The sequence below is a fragment of the Rhea americana genome, unplaced genomic scaffold (genome assembly GCF_003343005.1).
Source record: "Rhea americana isolate MKP2758 unplaced genomic scaffold, rheAme1 scaffold_203, whole genome shotgun sequence".
Taxonomy (NCBI): domain Eukaryota; kingdom Metazoa; phylum Chordata; class Aves; order Rheiformes; family Rheidae; genus Rhea; species Rhea americana.
Genome location: NW_028186184.1, coordinates 1,069,284 through 1,083,981, shown reverse-complemented (window position 1 = coordinate 1,083,981; position 14,698 = coordinate 1,069,284). Strand labels below are relative to the sequence as shown.

Sequence of the window (14,698 nt, the reverse complement as noted above, 5' to 3'; positions counted from 1 at the left end):
GCAGGACCTTACCAAGTTTCTTCTGTGTAGCTTTTTTGTAGGACCTTACCAAGTTTCTTTTGTGTAGCTGTGTTTAACCCTTACGAATTGCTGCTCTTGCTTCTCCCAGATCTGGGAAGTAGGCCTGGGTGAGCAGGCTGAACTTCAGTCTTGTTTTAGTTGTTACTCTTCCTCCTTTTTCTTTTTTATGAGGGACCCTGTCTCCTGCACTGGTGGGTCTCTTACAAAGATGGCATGATCAGGCTTACCTTGACCTTGCCACAGTTTTCACCCCAATCCTGACCCTCTATAGGAGCTCTGTGAAGAGAGAGATTATGGATTTCTAACTGAATTTATCAAATGTAAAATATTATTACTTCACAGACTTGGAGCCCATCTGTCTGTGTTGTATACACTCCTTACTCCCTAAATGTCCTTTTCGTCCGATCTTATGGAGACTTTTAGCCAAATTCTGCTCAAGCAGAGTGCATAAAGCCTTATTGCTTTGTCAACAAAGTGGATTGAAATTCTGCCCTGCAGTCTCTGGAATTGTCTTCTGCCAAGGTCTGGGAGTGTTGTGGTCCTTCCTACTAGGCTGTTGGGCCCGTGGTCTCTGGTTACGGGGCTTGCACACAGTGTTGTTATGGTGCTTTGCTTAGGCCTTCTCAGCGTGTGGGCTGGCTTTACAATGCAGTCACTACCGCACATTTGTCTGTCTGGATTTGGAATTGCTCATCTGTGAGGCTGAATTTATTCTCGTTGGTTTTGATGGCATGGTCTGTATCATTAAAATGTGAATTATACATAATTGGTGGTCATCAGCTGCTCAAGAAGGATAAAATGTGCAAAATGGTAGGGGAATAGTACTTTAGATAAAACAGAATAATAAATATACTGACTTTTTGAGTCATTACTGACTTGGAAGGAAAGAATTTCAGTGTTTCAAGTGTCCTGGCGTACAAAGTTCAAGACTGAGTGCTTGGGTGAAGCTAGGGCAGCTCTCTCTGGAAGCTTTTACCTAGGGCATTCRGAAGAAAAGTTGAACTTTCTTCTGACTTCAGAGGGACTTCAGGCTAAGTGATATGAGGCAAAATCTCAAAGTTTTCTATATTGAAACATCCATAAAAATGTTAAAGATCAGAAATGAAAATTTGCTGACTCAGAATGTGCTGAGTACGATGAAGAGAAATCCTGTACGAGCTTTCGTCTCAAAGATGAAGGTACTAAAGATTCTCTATCATAAAAGGGAAATGTCAGAACTAGAAATGAGGGCTTTCTTAGGGGGAAGTATTCATGACTAAATCACATTTAGTACATGCAAACATAATCCAATTTAAGCCACTAAAATACATTAATATATTAATATGTTTGTGTGTGTGTATATGTATGTGTATGTGTGTGTGTGTGTATGTATATATATATATATATATATATATATTTATTTATGCATGTTTTGTACTTTAAAAGGTCTTACTCTACATGCCAAAGGTAATTCTGAGCTGAATCATTCAGGACAAAGAATTTAGAAAGTGTCACAAATAACTGGCTATTTTTAAGAACATTTTAGCAAGTGCAGGAGTTTCAGGTACTTCTGCATTGCAAGAGAGTTGGCAACTTAATTGTTTCAGAACATAATTATGAAAATGTCTCGGTCCCCTGAAAAACTAGGAGAATGCTGAACGACAACTTCTGAAGTTAGATCCTTTTTTTTTTTTTAATTAACGTACTTTTAAAGGTGCTGTCTGAGAAACAATTCCTCTTTAATGTTGTTTTATAATAGCTGTAGAAAGACAGGGAAAATTTCTAGAGGTAGGAGGAGAGCAGAGAACATGACCTAGGTGTGTATGGGTTAGTCACCTCCCTATGAACCTTGAATAAAACACTTGAACGCCTTATGCAGAACTTGATTAGGAAGTCATAGTATTAGTAATGCCAGGTCATACGTATCTGCGGATTCCGTAACACTAACTTCATGGGATTTTTTTTGTAGAGCTGTAGATTTTTTCAATAGAAGATAATTGTTTGTATATAACATATTTTATAAGATATTTGAATTAGTATTTCATGATATTTTKGTTGAGGAAGCTAAAATGATACTTAATCAATGCAATGCTTAAAAGGATAGCAGAGATTTCTGGTGAGGATACACCAAGTGCCGTGACCCGCTTGGCATCACAGATGTGCCAGTCAGCCACAAGCTGAGCAGTGTAGATAACTGTGAGGCCAGTCCTTGCATTTCTCTCATTGACAGTGCCTGTTTGGATCTCCTTCCCTTCCTGGTCGCTAGTTCTCACAAAACTTGTAGGAACTTGATAATGTTTGTTACCTCTGAGTCTTTGACTCATTTGGTTGAAGTTGGCCTGTGGGTTCAAATATGGGCTAGGGGCTGAAAAATGGATAGATCATGTGAACACATAACTTCCACTTTCTCAGGAGAGTGGACTAGCATAAGATTCCTGAGTAGCAATAGGTTATTTCATCTATCTATTTGCAATGACATAGCTGCCACTTCTCGGATGTTTCCTCCGAGGAAGGTATTGGCAGATCAAAAAAGGTTCAGAAAAGATTTGTAGAAGTGACTGAAGAGAGAAGAAAAGCTTCTATTTACTTAGCCTGACTGACAGAGTATATTGATAGCTGAAGATATTTTAAAGAATTATAGAGGTTTCTTCAGTCTACCTGAATGAAACAATCGAAATTTATGTCTGGAAGTTGAAGCTAAACCAATTCACACTGGAAGTAGTGCAAAAGGTTTTATTTAGATGAGAGAACTTACCAAGGGTTATGATGTGGTTATTTGCCATCACTGGCTGAAAAGTGTGGCTGTACTTGGAAAAAGACTTAATTTAGGAAACTTGAAAGTTGATTTGAGAAGCTATTAGTGTTTCTGTTTTAAACATAGAGTGACACAGAGTTTACTGAAAATTACTCCAATAATTACCCCAGCCTTTGCTAAATCAGGTGAAATGGTCTCCTGCCGTGTGGCTTTTTCTGTTGGTGATTACAAGGGTGGATTGATATGTAAGTGATGGAGACTTTTATCTCCAGGTCACTACTAAGAGTCCAGCTCTGGACAGCCGCTTGAAACGACGCTGTCTGCCATGCATGATGATGAATCCCCACAGACCACTGAATGGTGGCCATTGCAGGAAATCACTGGCAGATTTAACAGGGCTTTCTTAACAGGTCAAGTGGTGAGGCTGAGGTTTTAGCGCAAAGACTGTTGTAATTTCAACTCAAAGCTATGAACCAGTTCTTTTTCTGGGACAAATCTGAACAGGGAATTTATAGGACACTTGTGTTTCTGCAGGCAAGGCTGTAGGAGTTCTTTAGGTAAACAGTTTTTAGATTAGCACCTATTACACGGCATGAAATCAACTTTAAAGGAAGAGCATTGCTACAGTATGTAATGGTTTTTGCTGACATCATCAGCATTGATGTCTTGTTTTAGGAACTGGAAGAGTCTAAGATAAGATTTAGATCTTTCCAGAATTAAGTAGTATTTGAATGGTAATGTCTTCTTTTTTTTCTTTTAATTTTTCATTCCAGCTCAGGAGAATCTAAGTACCTTTGGACATCCAGCCATGAGGCTGTACTTAAAACTTTTCGTAATGTAAATCAATTAAGAGGGTGGAAATCCCAGTCACCCTTCACCAGCATTCCTATTATTCTGGCAGAACTGCTAGACACAATTTTATTGGCAAAACCATCCTTTTTCCATGGATAGCCTTTTCCATTAAGAGATCTTATTAGACCATTTTGTGGTGGGAACTCTGATGCGTAGTGACTGCAGTACTGGTAGTCCTTCTAAGTGTAGGCAAGTCTTAATTCGTAGTGCATTAGCACTGACAAAAGCAAGGACAGGGAAGATAAAAAGCAGTAATTTCCTGTCTCCTGTGATTTCATATTGTGATATTTTTGAAATTCTTACCAGTAACTTGGATATAGTTTTAGTCTCACTATCTTGCACATGTAGTCCCCCCACTCTGATGGTGCCTACAGGAGGAATAGGTTTCCCCCTCCCAAATCAGCTTACCTCTTTAAAAATAAGCTGTGACTAGGAAGCCATCAGATGGGCTTGCAGGACTCTGTGTCTTGTACACTCTAAGCAGAAATTCAAAGCATACTACTTGGGCTTAATTATTTAAAGCTAAAACCCAATTTAGATTAATCGTTTCCCTTCACACATGGGTAGCTACTCTAGATGCTGAACCATACAGAGATCTCAGTCCCAGTGGAGCATTAATGAGCACATGCAGTGCTATCTGATAGTTCGGGGAAGGAAAAAAGTGGTTTGAGGTGAGATGTAGTTTATGGTAAGCCATGTGAAAGTTTAATAACATCTTTCCTCCTCTCCCTGAATGCATTTATCTTTTAGCACTCCCAGCTTTGCTTGCTGCAGGCCCAAATGCTCCCCTCTGCTGCTGTGCAGACCCTGCTCGGGCTGTCCTGCTCAAACAGTAGCCGCTTCTGTGCAGGACTGTGACCCCATTTGTTTGTAGTGGTTTCAAGGCTACTTTTAAGGCTTTTGAGGAAGAAAACTCTGGGGAGTGTCTTACCCTTCAGCAACTGGGCTGACAGGGTGCAGCTTATGCTCCAGGCTAGCTAGAGTGGTACGTACAGTGTTACTCAGAGAAGTAAACACGTTGGATAAGAAAATTGTACGGGTCCTGTTTTTGGTGTCTCCTGTGGGTGCCAGGCCTGGATATTGGTGCCGTTGAACTCCCACTGAATTAAGGGGAGGTAACACTTCGGCAAACCAATGTGTGGTGCAAATGGCATTTCTACCACTGCTGAGGTAAATCTGACCTAGAATGGTTGTGGATTGAAAGGCAGAAGCTTCACCTTAGTCCATTGTGTAGCTAACGTGGTCCTCTGAGCCTGGACTGAGGCAGTCTAGGGTACTCTGTGATGGCTGACCTCTGTGAAGGCCCAGAGCAGCAAGATGTCAGTGAGACTGATTAGCCCAATAGCGTCTGGATCTCTAAGAAATGCAACCCTCCCAATTTTTTAAAAATTATTTTTTTGTATTTATAAGGAGTAAATGATCCATTTTCCTGTCCTAAATAGGATCAATCTGTTTGTTTTGTCAGATTTCTGTTCATTCTGCTGGGACCTAAGGGCAAAGCAAAGTCCTATCATGAGATCGGCCGAGCCATCGCCACTCTGATGTCTGATGAGGTAGGTGTCTTGACGTTGCCTGTGTGATGCGGGTTCTTTTTGCTTTCCCAGATAATAATGATCTCCTTTGCTCCAGCACGGTCCAGTGGGATGCACATGAAGCTGAAATATATAAATGTCATCTTCTAATTCTGTCTATTTACATAATTATTTTGTCTGCCTTCGTATTTCTGTAAAAGCATGAATTTAGGAAGTTTTTGTCCATCAGGCCTATTTCCCAGCTAGCAATCACTCTTTCAAATAGACTTTGAATTAATGTGTGGGCCCTTGTTTGTGGTGTGCGTCTGGAGTCACATTCCGTGATCACAGTAACGTACCACTACACTACGCAGGTAATTACTGTAGAAATGTTTACATCTAGGATTTATTGTTTGTATTGCACTGTATCCCAGAGCACTTCTTAATTCATGCAGTGGTTATATATTATCCATGAGTAGTGAGCAATTACTTGCTAATCATATACCTCAATAAGATGACTGCACTTTCCATATTCATTTATGACTTCTTTCTCCCAGTATCTCTTGGGCTCAGTGCATCTGTGCTGATCTACATTGTTTTCTTTGTGTCATCTCCTTCTGCTCTTTTCTTCCCCAACAGTTCCCTTAGTTACCACTCACCCAGTCCCAGCTCTTCTGTCTTCATCACTCTTCATCTGTCTTCACATCTCTTCATCACTAATGCTAGACTTGCATTTCTCTTTTTGCTCATCAGCTGTGCTCATCAGTAAAACCAATTTGTATTTCATGTTGTTATTTTTGATTAAATGTTGTCATTGTTTCCATTTCACAGGGTTCAAAACTAACCTGGCTTTTGATAGACTGGATTAGGCAGGAAAAAGAGGATTGATGCTTCTTTGTGGCTTTTTTATACTGTGTTCTTGTAGTGCAATTGAAATTCCTCGTTTACTGAAAACTGCTTTTGCTGGACAAAAGAAATGGATAATTATTTTGGTAACACTTTTGATAAAGGTTAAAAATATACATTTGGCAAAAAATTCAAAATGTTTGAAAGAAAAGAATCTTTATTATTAAACCAACAGCCAAAGAAAAAGGTTCACAAATTTTGACCATCTTTTACTGAGGTTAACCCACCACTGTGCCAAGTGTCCTGATACATTTTTCAGCAAATTTTTGAGACTGACTCTGTTGTTTTTGTAGAATATAGCTCAGTAGCTGCCTCTGGAGCCTGCGCTGCAGGAAAGGCAAAACTTTGCTCCATGGAGGCTCTGTTTCGTGCAGGTGTTCCACGACATTGCCTACAAAGCCAAAGATCGGCAGGACCTGATYGCTGGTATTGATGAGTTTCTGGATGAAGTCATTGTGCTCCCTCCTGGGGAATGGGATCCAGCCATTAGGATAGAGCCGCCCAAGTCTCTTCCATCTTCAGATAAAAGGTAACAACAAAATACAGGCAGAGTCATTCCTATGGTGAAGGACAGTGTGTGCCAATTCTGAAAGGATGACAGGAAGAGCTGCCACTTTGGATATACAGTGTTTTCGTTTGTGAGGCTCGCAGCCACTGCCAGTGTTAAGGGAAGTGAACAAATGGGGTTGGACTTCTTGATAAACACGTGAATGGTCCTGTGGCTTATGTGAGGAGCCATTTCCCTGTCAGGCTTGCAGTGTATTGTCAGTACAGCATGTGGAGGGCAGTGCRAGCAGAGAAGTGAATGTTTTGGTTATTGGTGAACTTTTTGCATAAGATAGCTGAMGTTCTCTGAAACTATTGTCAGATGCTGATTTACGCTAGAAATAGTTTCAGGTCTTTCTTAACAGCTGGGGAGAGGAAGCTCTTCAATTCTGTACCCATTAGTGTGCTGCTGTTGGCACCTATATAACATATACAGTGGGCATCCAGACTCTGCTATTCKGCTTAGTCCTTCTAACACACTGTGTTCCTCTCTGGAAGAGACCTGCCAGCAGGTCGTTTTGTAGTCTCCTTTATACAACACAGTTTTAGGCAAGGGTATGTAAGACTTATTGGAGGAACTCGATATGGATTTTGGGTTTTTTTGGTGCTGTCAGGCAGCACAATGAGCCTCAGTTTGGCTTGTCTTCTTGCCTAGGAAAAATATGTATTCTGGTGGAGAAAATTTACAGATGAATGGAGACACACCTCATGATGGAGGACATGGAGGTGGGGGCCATGGAGACTGTGAAGAACTGCAACGAACTGGCAGGTCAGTAATAAGCTGCTCAGCATGRCATACCAAGTGCAATCCATCCAAGGTGACTGTGTTTCCCTTTTAGAGCCTTTTCGCCCCTTCAGCTTTCCATCCCGGCATACTGTTCAAATTTGCATAGGTTTAACTGTGAGCCCCAAATGTGTCCTGTGGTTTTGAGTGCTTAACTTGAAACTATTGGAACCATTCTGAACAGCCACCTTCTGCAAATTACCAAGTGTCTTAAATGAGACACTCAAAAATGTAAGAAGGCCCATACAGTTGTTGGCTGTTGAAAGTCTGCATGCCTGGGCAGTTAAACAGGCTGCAAGGGATGTACACGTGGCAGGTACAGCCACTTTTTCAATTTCARTTGCTGGAAGTGCTTTAGCCAGAAGCGGAGTTCTCTTCCAGACATTCCTGTTATAGCAGAATCACTAGATGAAGGCTTTTGTAGGGTAGAAATAAAGAAGATAGCAGTGCCTGAGGGCCTTACTTTCAGCTTTATTACTCTGAGTGTATGCCTCATAAAAGTTCAACAAAGTGAGAATGCAGTTTAGGTGGCGGTCCATAAAACAGTGTGCTTAGCAGTTCAGGGTTACTACGCAGGTTTTTTGTCACTTTTGTGGCCTCCCTCTGAGTATTTTTGGAGATTTTAGTAGAGTATCTAAATTCTAGGAGAAAAATCTGCGAGCCTGAATTTGCACCTGGGGGTGAAGAAGGCAGTTAACGGTTTCTGATGATGGGTCAGGGGGTAACTTGTGCTTTCCTGTCACATGCCCCTCAGAATACAGTGCCCAGAGAGTCCTGCAGCATGGTTGGTGCAGGGCTTCCCGGTCAGTGCGTAGCCTAGGTGGTGGCTGAATCGCTGGGCCTCAGATACCCCTGACTGGTGCTGCTGAACACCATATTTAAACATCATGTTTCATATGAGTAAAATACTGTCTTGTCTATGGTTGTTCAAAAACAGTATGTCTTCAAGTAGAGCTCTTTTACTTTTCAAGATGATTTCACTTACTTACATTTTAAGTCCAGTTCTTTTTCTGGTTAGCAGTTTGAAGTATTTTTCCATTTAGCAAATTGTTTGGCTCAATTGACCATTGTGTCTGCCATATGGAGAAATTCAGGCAAGGATTTAAACAAGAGTTAATACATTTTATTGCATCAACCAATGTAGTTGGAAGCAAAACCGATAGTTTTTTTGACCTGCAAACTTTTGTGGTCTGTTTGAGCAGAGGTAGGGCTCATGTACCTGAAACTAGTATGTTTTCTAGCTGCATCCCCTGTTCAAGATATTATCTTTCTTTACAATATTATCTGAATGATATCCCTGGATCATTGCAGCTGTGATAGGACTGATATGTAATGTGATGACCTCACTCCTTTCAGATCATCCTTCATTTCTGGCAATGTTTTTGATTACTTATCTCAGTGACTGTAAAACCTTTAATGCAAGTCTTCTCTTGCTTGACTTTTCAGATTCTGTGGTGGCTTAATCAAAGACATAAAGAGGAAAGCACCGTTCTTTGCCAGTGACTTCTATGATGCTCTAAACATTCAAGCCCTTTCAGCCATTCTTTTTATCTACCTGGCCACAGTGACCAATGCTATCACGTTTGGAGGATTGCTTGGTGATGCTACAGAGAACATGCAGGTTAGCAATTATTTTTAGAATCAACAAGTAGGAAGGACCTGTTTTGCCTCTTACTGTCTACAAAATCAGCCTTTAGGTAGAAGGGCATTTGGCCACTTCCAAAGCTTGAATTCTGGGTTCAGTTAATATAGGTATGCTGTATTTCCCCTGAAAACTGGCTTTCTTTCACTGCTATCTGGACTGCTGTCCTTTGAGAAATTGTAGAAGCAGTTGCCTTAAATTGTGTTTGAAAGATGGCCAGGCAACAGAGGAGAGCTTGGTGAGGATCCTTGCTCCTTCTATGTAGAGAAATTCGTCAGGTCTATGCTCTGTGTTTGTGTCTTGGTTCTACTGTTTTGGTCAAATGAGATTTACTAAGTCTGATTCAGACTTTCCATCTCAGCAGAGCATAGCAGTGTATCCTCTGCCTGACTCTTACAGTCCCTGGACTTTTCCGTCACTGTAAAAAATACTGCATAAGAAAGCAAGGGAGTTGGGAGGTGTGATACAGGAACAAAAGGCAAGTTTGTTTGAATGATGAATTCTGTAATAATAGAAAGTCAAATTTTGAGAATCAGATTGTATATCCAGAGACAGATTCCCCTGTGTCATCACTAAAGACCGAAGTAGGGGCTTGAAGACGTGGCTCGGTTTCCTCTGAAGGAAAGGGATTCTGTTTTAGCACTGCTCTAGATTGCCTGTGTTTGGCTGAAGCAGAATTATTCTCTAACAATGTGCTTTAGTATTCCCACAACTTTTTCGAGAGGAAAAAACCATAAAAACTTATATTTACATAGATTCAGAGCAGCCATGCTGAATGTTGTAACAGTAATTAAGCTGATGGTAACAAGGACTAAATTATTTTTTTATTATGCAGATATAAATAATATAATTATTTATGCAGATTTAATGTAAAACACACATAGGAAAAGGGGGCACCTGTCCAGGGCTGTAGACTTCCCTACCATAAATCACAGGCTAGACCAAGATTCAGTAGCTGGTGGAGTGTCAGACTTCCCTCCGCCTGTACCAAGATGTTTTTTCCTCTTCCAAATCTTGCCTCTGTGGCAGTTGTGCAAACAGATGCATGATGCATGACCTTAAAAAGAAATAATAGCAAATAGAAATAGAGAATTAAAAGGCCTCTGGGATCTGCTAGTGAGCATCACTCTTCTGCYGCTGAGCAGCAGAGGAAAGTCTCTCTGCTCTACTTCTGCACAAGGTAACATCTTTTTTAAAGTGAGCAGAAGAAAGGTAAACACTACATTATTCCAAATTTAGTGCACATAATCACTCATGTCAAAAAGTCCTTTTTGGTACCTTGGTGCCTTGATAACAGTAAACAGATATTTTATTATCAAGTAGCAAATTCTTTGGCACGGAAGCTGAAATTAGAGTTTCTTAATGCTCACTAAAAAAATCTTTACTGAATTATTTTTTWAAAAAAATTCTGGCATTTGAAGAGTGTGTAAATGACTCATTCATCTGACAAATGGTGAAATTACTGTCTAGTTAAGCAGTGACAATACTGTAGCTTGCATTCTGGTTGTGTCATTTGAGTAAGACACCTGCATTTGCTGTCTTTTGTTTTGGCTGATGGATCAGCAGCAGCTGGTCTGCATGTCCATACTAGAGGAGGCAATTCATGCCCTCGGCCCCAGTTTTTTCCGTAGCACGAGGGAATGGCAAAGGGGCCCCTGGTGTTGTCATGCCTCGCTTTGCTTGATGTTGCGCCATGTGTAGCTTCATAAACAGTTTGCATCTGATTTTTGGCTGCTGCCACTTGACTTTGGGAGACTTTCTGCTGCCAGGCCCCACAGCATAAACCAGGAAAAGGAAGCAGTGCTAAAACAAGGTAGGCCTCCAGGAGAAGAGCTGGTAACCCTAGTGCTGCAGAAGGACCCCTCTGAGATGTGCTAGTGGATATGCTAGCCCAGGCTACAAGCTCCCTGCAGTCCTTTTAACATTAAACTTTAATTCACAAATGTGGAACAAAGTGCAGAAAAATCATCACTGAGTTGCTGGAGAAATCCGATCCCTCCCGTCAGTTGCTGCATAGCCAAGGCTAAATGCAAGAAAATACTGTTTGTTTATTGTCTTCTAATTTGTGCACTTTAGCATTACCTACTTCACACATATAACAAGTGGTTGAGTTTRCTGGGTTTTATTTATGCTCCCATTTGAAGCATGCACGAAATTGAAGCACACCCAGCTGTTCTGACCAGTTCCACCGGTGGGTCAGAAGTTTAGAGAGTCTGGGCACAATGGGCTTTTCTTTTGCTATCTTCCCTCTTCAGTGAAAAGGCRTTAGGTCTCTTGACTGCTGGGGGAGTTTGAAAAGGTTTTTGACTCTCCATTTCCAATAGAAGAGCAAAGATTGCACGTTCATTGTGCTCATGTGCTCACGTACCCTCGGAGTGCGAGGACAGTGTCCAAGCCCCACCAGACTTCACCCTGCTCTACTGCTGCGGAGGCTGTTCCCCTGCGAAGCTGCTAAGGGGAATCAGAGCCCAGGTTCCTGTGAAGAGTTGTTCAAAGTCCCACCCAAAGCATTTGGCATTTCTGCAGGAGAAAAGAGTTCAGAAGCTTTTCTGTAAGACCTCTGAGAGCATGAGCTGTGCTATATTGTTGTTTTCCAAAATGTGAAAGAGGGAAACTACTGCAGGGACAAGACTTGCCCTCAGAGGACAGTGCAGTGTCACGCAGAGGGAAAGAGAGGGCCTGGTTGTCACAGTCATAGTGACATTTTTAAATTACACTTGGCAGAGCCTTGTAAACTCTGGATTTATGTCAGCTTCAACAGCTGAGGAGCAACCCTGAAAAGTTTTCCTCCCAAACATTTTGTTGTCATAGAAAACAGTATTTTGGGGGCTACTGTGTTGTAGTTTACGCTTCTTGTTTCTTGCAAAGAGTTACGTAACTGCCGCTGGGGGAGGCGTTCGGGATTGCCTGGCCTGTGCTGTCCGCCGCAGAGCGCCTGACACGGCCAGCGTTTCTTTAAAAGCTCGCTTCGGAGTTTTATGTTTCTGAGAAAAGGCACTATTCTTAGCTGCAGCCGTGTGCAAGAATGCAGAGGAAAAGCGCTTCCAGATGGGCGGGAGCCTGTGCGCCAGCTGCGAGGGCCCTCGCTGGGAGCAGTGCCGGAGCGGCGAGGGCCATGCGCTGTCCACATGCCCTTCCCTCTCCTGTGAGCCACTGCCTCCTCCTCACTTGTCCCCTGAATGGGAAGGGGACTGCTCGGAGGCTTCTGTCCACGTCCCCTGTAAAACCCRCGTGCCCTTCACGTGAAGGCTGCAGTGCTTCCCAGTAAGGGCTTTCCCTCGTGCTGAGCCCTGCAAGACCTGATGGGGGACGTCACCGGCAGCATTTCAAAATGGGATGGTGGTTACAAGCCAGGTTGTCTGGGGCCCCTCTACTCACACCAGCAGTTTCAGCACTCTGCTGAGCAATGGAGTGTGTCTCAGGAGTGGGAGGCTTGGAAATACCTCTCACCTTTTGCTTTGCTGCGCAACTGTCTTGCGGATGCTTTGTAGACTCAGCAGTGATGGTGCTTGAGCAGTTTTTTATGGCCAGAAAAGTAGTTGATGATTGCATGGTACAAAATGTAGCTTGGGATTTAGCAGAGAAAAATTTTTCTGCTTTGCATAGTAACATAGTGGTTTGACACGTGACAGTCGAAATACACTTTTCTCACTGCAGATGGAAACTTGGGTCTTTCCAAGAAACAGAGCTACAAAACTCAATTTAAACTCCTCTCATTACCACTGATAAGCCAGCCAGACTGCAGCCCCGACCCTGCAGCTTGCCGTGGACGGGAGGAAGGAGCTGCTTGTGGTCTCAGTTGCTGTTTGTGAGGCACAGGCAGCATTAACAAGGTTGCTGACTGATTCAGATATAGCTACAATGAAGCGTGCAAGCCCATGCCTAAATCTTTCTCTAGTTGATGGGTGATTACACCTGGAAAGGGTGACAACACAGCTTAAATTAAGAGTCTAGATTCAGTTTTTAGTTCACTGTTGTCTCACAGAGACACTAGCCAGATCTTGCAGGTTGAATGGCTATGAGGTACCATGTGGCTCCTCCTGCCAGTGGCACAAACTCTGTCTATGAAGTATCTCTGCTTGGCTATAATGATGTTCACGGGACCAATAAATATCCAACCCCCCTCTGCATTGTTTCTGTTACTAGTACGGCTCCTTTAGAAAAACAAGCCTAAGCATTGAGTTGTTAGGCATGGGAACAATGATACTAAAAGGCATTTCACTTAAAAGGTAGCTTTTTTCTTCCCTGTTGTTCTTTTAAAACTCAGTCAAGTATAAACATAGCTTAGTTTGCACAAGAGCACACGAGGTAAGGTCCACCTAATTCTGTCATTTCTGTAGAACAGTGCGTGCTCTGTCAATAATTACATTTTATTGGCAAGAAAACGTGCCACTTACATTGCATCCACATTTTGCATTTTAAAAATGGCTACTGTCCAGCTATAACTTACATGAAAATCCAAGAACACATCAAGCATCTTCATTTATCATTCCCCAGTGAAGCTGTTTTGCCACACATGCCAAAGGTAATTGCAGAGGCAATTAAATGTGGAATTTATTGCTTGCTGGTGACATCTGATGAAGTTGGGTCTCAAAACAGGGCTGTTGGGTGAAGTAGCCTTGCTTGGTTTGTACCTGTCTTACCAAAACAGTTATTTCAAAKAGGGGCATCTTGTTTATCTAGAAAGAGTATCTACTCCATTAGAGAAAGAGAAAAYCCTCTGCTCCAGAGTGCTGTCTTCGAATCGTGTTCTGCCATATCCATCTGAAGAGCACTGCAGATGTGTGTCTTTATGCACAGTCATAAAACCATCTTCAGCTTCAGCTTGCTCTCATATCCTTTAAACAGTCTTTAGAAACTCTTCCCTCCCCCTCTCAATAGTGAAATATAATAGAGTATTATTAGACTCTGGGCCTCAGAAATAACTACATGGTTTGCTGGTTGCCATCAATAGTGATGAACTGTATCAGATGACTTTATCTGCATACGTGGTTGTACGAGATGATGGAAGATGTTCTTCCCTTTGTCTTGGACACATCAACATACAGCATACTACAAGTCACTGATGTAACTGCTTTTTTGTGTGTGTGTGCAGTAGCACCTATAAAAAGGGTTTTTCAATACAACTAACATCTCTGCTATGTCTACCATAGGGTGTGTTGGAGAGCTTTCTGGGCACAGCAGTGACTGGAGCAATTTTTTGCCTTTTTGCTGGTCAGCCACTCACAATTTTGAGCAGCACAGGACCTGTCCTTGTCTTTGAAAGGCTTCTCTTTAATTTTAGCAAGTAAGTAAAGGGATGGAGGAGGGAGGAGGGGAGGAATGTCCCACACTAATAAAATACTAGCTAGGAATTAAGTGGTTAGAAGTGGGGAGGAGAAGGGATTTAGTGCATGAAATGAAACATCTATTTGTTCCTTGTAGAGATTGCAGTGAAATTACAGCTGGGATTTTCATAGGCATGTGTGCCCCAGAGGGCTGCCCGGTGTGTTGGGTGCGTATCTCCCTTGGGCTTTTTGGAAACTCTTTGCCAAGTCTACATTTGCAGAGAGGTTTGCACTCCTTTCAGTCGGTGTGCTGTCCCTCCCTGAGCACTGTGTGTTTCCCATAGGATCAAAGACACCCAGCTCACAGAGGTTTTGCTAACAAAATCCAACAGGTCTCCAGGGTGCCAAAATTTGTCCTTCCATTCATACTCATTT

General features: G+C 42.2%; 1 protein-coding gene across 1 annotated transcript in view; it reads left to right on the top strand.

Moving 5' to 3' along the window:
• Nucleotides 1–14,698, top strand: part of SLC4A4 (solute carrier family 4 member 4) — a 166,814-nt gene that overhangs the window by 109,280 nt on the left and 42,836 nt on the right. Inside the window, exons 8-12 of the mRNA XM_085304108.1 lie at nt 5,073–5,160; nt 6,399–6,553; nt 7,226–7,339; nt 8,801–8,975; nt 14,150–14,283. Of these exons, the coding sequence (XP_085160234.1) occupies nt 5,073–5,160; nt 6,399–6,553; nt 7,226–7,339; nt 8,801–8,975; nt 14,150–14,283 (666 nt within the window). The remainder of the gene's footprint in view (nt 1–5,072; nt 5,161–6,398; nt 6,554–7,225; nt 7,340–8,800; nt 8,976–14,149; nt 14,284–14,698) is intronic.